Source organism: Monoraphidium neglectum (assembly GCF_000611645.1).
Source record: "Monoraphidium neglectum strain SAG 48.87 unplaced genomic scaffold scaffold00693, whole genome shotgun sequence".
Classification (NCBI taxonomy): Eukaryota; Viridiplantae; Chlorophyta; class Chlorophyceae; order Sphaeropleales; family Selenastraceae; genus Monoraphidium; species Monoraphidium neglectum.
In genome coordinates, this window is record NW_014012935.1 from 19,300 (window position 1) to 21,914 (window position 2,615).

At 67.4% G+C, this 2,615-nt stretch overlaps 2 protein-coding genes across 2 annotated transcripts in view; one reads left to right on the plus strand and one right to left on the minus strand.

Annotated features, from left to right (window-relative positions):
* MNEG_4846 (hypothetical protein) overlaps nt 1-1,188 on the minus strand; it is a gene marked incomplete at both ends in the record, with an annotated part of 2,874 nt that extends 1,686 nt beyond the window's left edge. Inside the window, 2 exons of the mRNA XM_014046680.1 lie at nt 103-389; nt 620-1,188. Of these exons, the coding sequence (XP_013902134.1) occupies nt 103-389; nt 620-1,188 (856 nt within the window). The remainder of the gene's footprint in view (nt 1-102; nt 390-619) is intronic.
* Nucleotides 1,189-1,983: 795 nt separating this feature from the next.
* On the plus strand, nt 1,984-2,547 carry MNEG_4847 (hypothetical protein; the record flags this gene model as incomplete). Its single annotated transcript, XM_014046681.1, has 1 exon — nt 1,984-2,547. One exon carries the CDS (start codon nt 1,984-1,986, stop codon nt 2,545-2,547), a length of 564 nt encoding a protein of 187 aa, XP_013902135.1.
* Nucleotides 2,548-2,615: the final 68 nt, after the last annotated feature.

The window sequence follows — 2,615 nt, forward strand, 5'->3', positions numbered from 1 at the left end:
CCGCCGTATTTCTGCCCTCCTCCCCCTCTTGTTCCCCCACCTCCTCCTCGCCGTCGCAGCCGCGCGGCGGCAGCAGCCGCGGCGTCCGGCCTGCGCCCCCACCGTTCTCGTCGCGCTGCCCTGGCATGGTCCCCGCGAGCTCGTTAGCAATCCTGTGCAGCAGCACGTCCTTGGAGCCAAAGGTCGGCAGCCCCGAGTCGTCGAGGAGAAGCTGCAGCTGCTCCAGCGGAAGCTGCCGCAAGACGTCGAACGCGAGCGCGGGGTCGAGGCCGGCCGCGCCGCCCGCGCCTGCACCCGGGCCGCCCGAGCCGCGCCGCGCCTCGGCGCGCGCGCGCCGCCTCTCGAGCGTGTCTTGTATGAGGCTCGAGACGGCGGCTGGCAGGCGCGCCCTGCGCGCGGGCGGCAGGGTGGCGGGAGGGGGACCGGGCACCGCTGGGTTGCTGCTGCAGCTGGTCCCCGTGATGGGGCGGCAACGGCACGCCCTGTTGGCCAGGGCAGCCTCAAACGCACCCCTGCGCGACTAAGTGGTTGCAATACCACGTGCGCCACGCCAGCACCACGATGGCCAACACGATGCACGCAGCATGGTCCCGCTTCCAGGGCGCAGCGCGGGCCGCACCTGATCAAAGTTTCCGACGGCAGCGGCGCCCAGGGGTCGAGCTCGGCGCCGAAACGCGTCCGCCGCCACCGCTGCGCCTGCTCGAAGCTCGCGGCCTCGTCGGCGGCGGCAGCAGCCAAGGCCACTGCGCCCCTGCGGTCCCTGGGCCACATCAGCGGCTCAAAGACGAGGCCCTCGCCACTGCCAGACGCCCCCGTCGCCGCCGCAGCATCGTCGGCGGCTGGCCTGATGCCTGATGTGCTGCTGCTGCTGCTGCTGCTGCTGCTGCTGCTGCTGCTGCTGCTGCTTGTGGTGGTGGGGGTGGTGCTGCTGCTGCTTGTGTGCACCGCGTCAAGGGGAGCCCTGACGTCGCCCAAGGTGCTGCTGGCGCTGCCGGCGCCGCTGCCGCTGGCGCCGATTGCCTGGAGTCGCCTAGTCAGCTCGTCATCCATGTCCAGTAGCAGGTCAGGATCCGACCCCTGCTGCTGCTGCTGCTGCTGCTGCTGCTGCTGCTGCTGCTGCTGCTGAGGTGTGCCGTCTGGCGCGAAGGAGACGGGCGGACGCCCCTGCTGCTGTTGCTGTTCACGCATCGCAGCCTGGCGGGAGGGTAGGGGTGGCCATTGGTGGAGAAAAGCACAGGCGGTGGCAAGCCCCATGGTGCTGGTGCTGTTTGCTGCAGGTCCTAAGCAAGGTCCATGCGCATCATCGCTCATGTCAGTTTATGTTAAGGATGAGCAGCCTGTTGCAACAACACCGGCCTTGCAGCAGCGGGTGCGCCGCGTCCTGAGAGCCGCCTGCGCACCTGCACCTCGGCAGCTAGATGCCCGTGCCGCGCCAGGAGCTGGTCCAAGTCGATGTCGTGCAACACAGACGCCCCTCCTGCGCGCTGCTGCTGCTCTTGCTGCTGGCGCGGCCGCGTTTGGCTGGACAATACTTGCGCGGCAGCGCGAGCAGCGGCTGCAAGGGGCGCGCTGCTGTCACCGCTTTCGTTGCGGCCATGCTCAGCGTGGCTTGCGCTGCTGATACCATTGACTCCGTTGCTGTTACAAGCAGACGCACACGGCCACAAGGCTGGCAGGCCCCTAGATGGGGCGCGCAAGGCATTCTGGGCAAAAGCCCTCAGCAACTCAAACGAACGCATATTTGATATGAGAAAGAACTTCAATCTCATCTGCGGTATACTACGGTATATTGTAAGGCCGCTGGCAGATTGTTCATGCGGTGTCCCTTGTGGTGACACGGGCTTTCAGCCCTTTCAGCCCACTTCTACAAAGGTCAACATAATCTGGCGATTTATCATGTACCATTTGACATTGTCTCTGCTTTTGCGGTGCTTGATCACAGCTCCAGATCTCGTGTGATCTGCTGACTGGGTCTCCAGCAATATGGGTCCTCCCACGCGGACGGCCCTGTTGCTGGCCGCTTTTGCAGCCCTATTTTGCGTCGCCCATTCGCACGCATGGTATCGGGGCGCCACCGCCCACGGCCTTGGCGAGGGCGCTCGCGCCGCTCCTGCTGACGCAGCCCCCGGCCCCGCCGCCATCGCCCATCAACACCACGACGCCGCCAAGCACGGCGGCGGCAAGGGCCGCGGCGGCGATGACCCGCGGCCGGCCCCGCGCAAGTGCTTTGAGGAGGACTGCAGGTCCAGCCCCTTCATCATGCACGCCTCCTCCACCAAGAACACGTCCGACGGCGTCGCCAGCTGCTTCCAGTTCGTGGCCATCGGCTGCTACGCGTCCCCCAAGGGCTGCTGCCCGGAGGTCGCGCGCCGCTTCAAGGCGCTCGAGTTCGCGATCAGTGAGCAACCTGAGTACTACTCACCTGCCTCAGCCCTCGACAGGGGCGCTGCCTCAAGGGGTGGCTCGGGAGGCGCACGGGTGCTTCCAGGGCAGTGGCGAGCAACCGCTGCTGCTGCTGCTGCTGCTGCTGCTGCTGCCGCCTCCTAGAGGGCCTGGAGGTCCCCGCTGCTGCGGTTTGCGGGCCGGCTCCCGCCATGACGCCCCCCCCCCCCCCC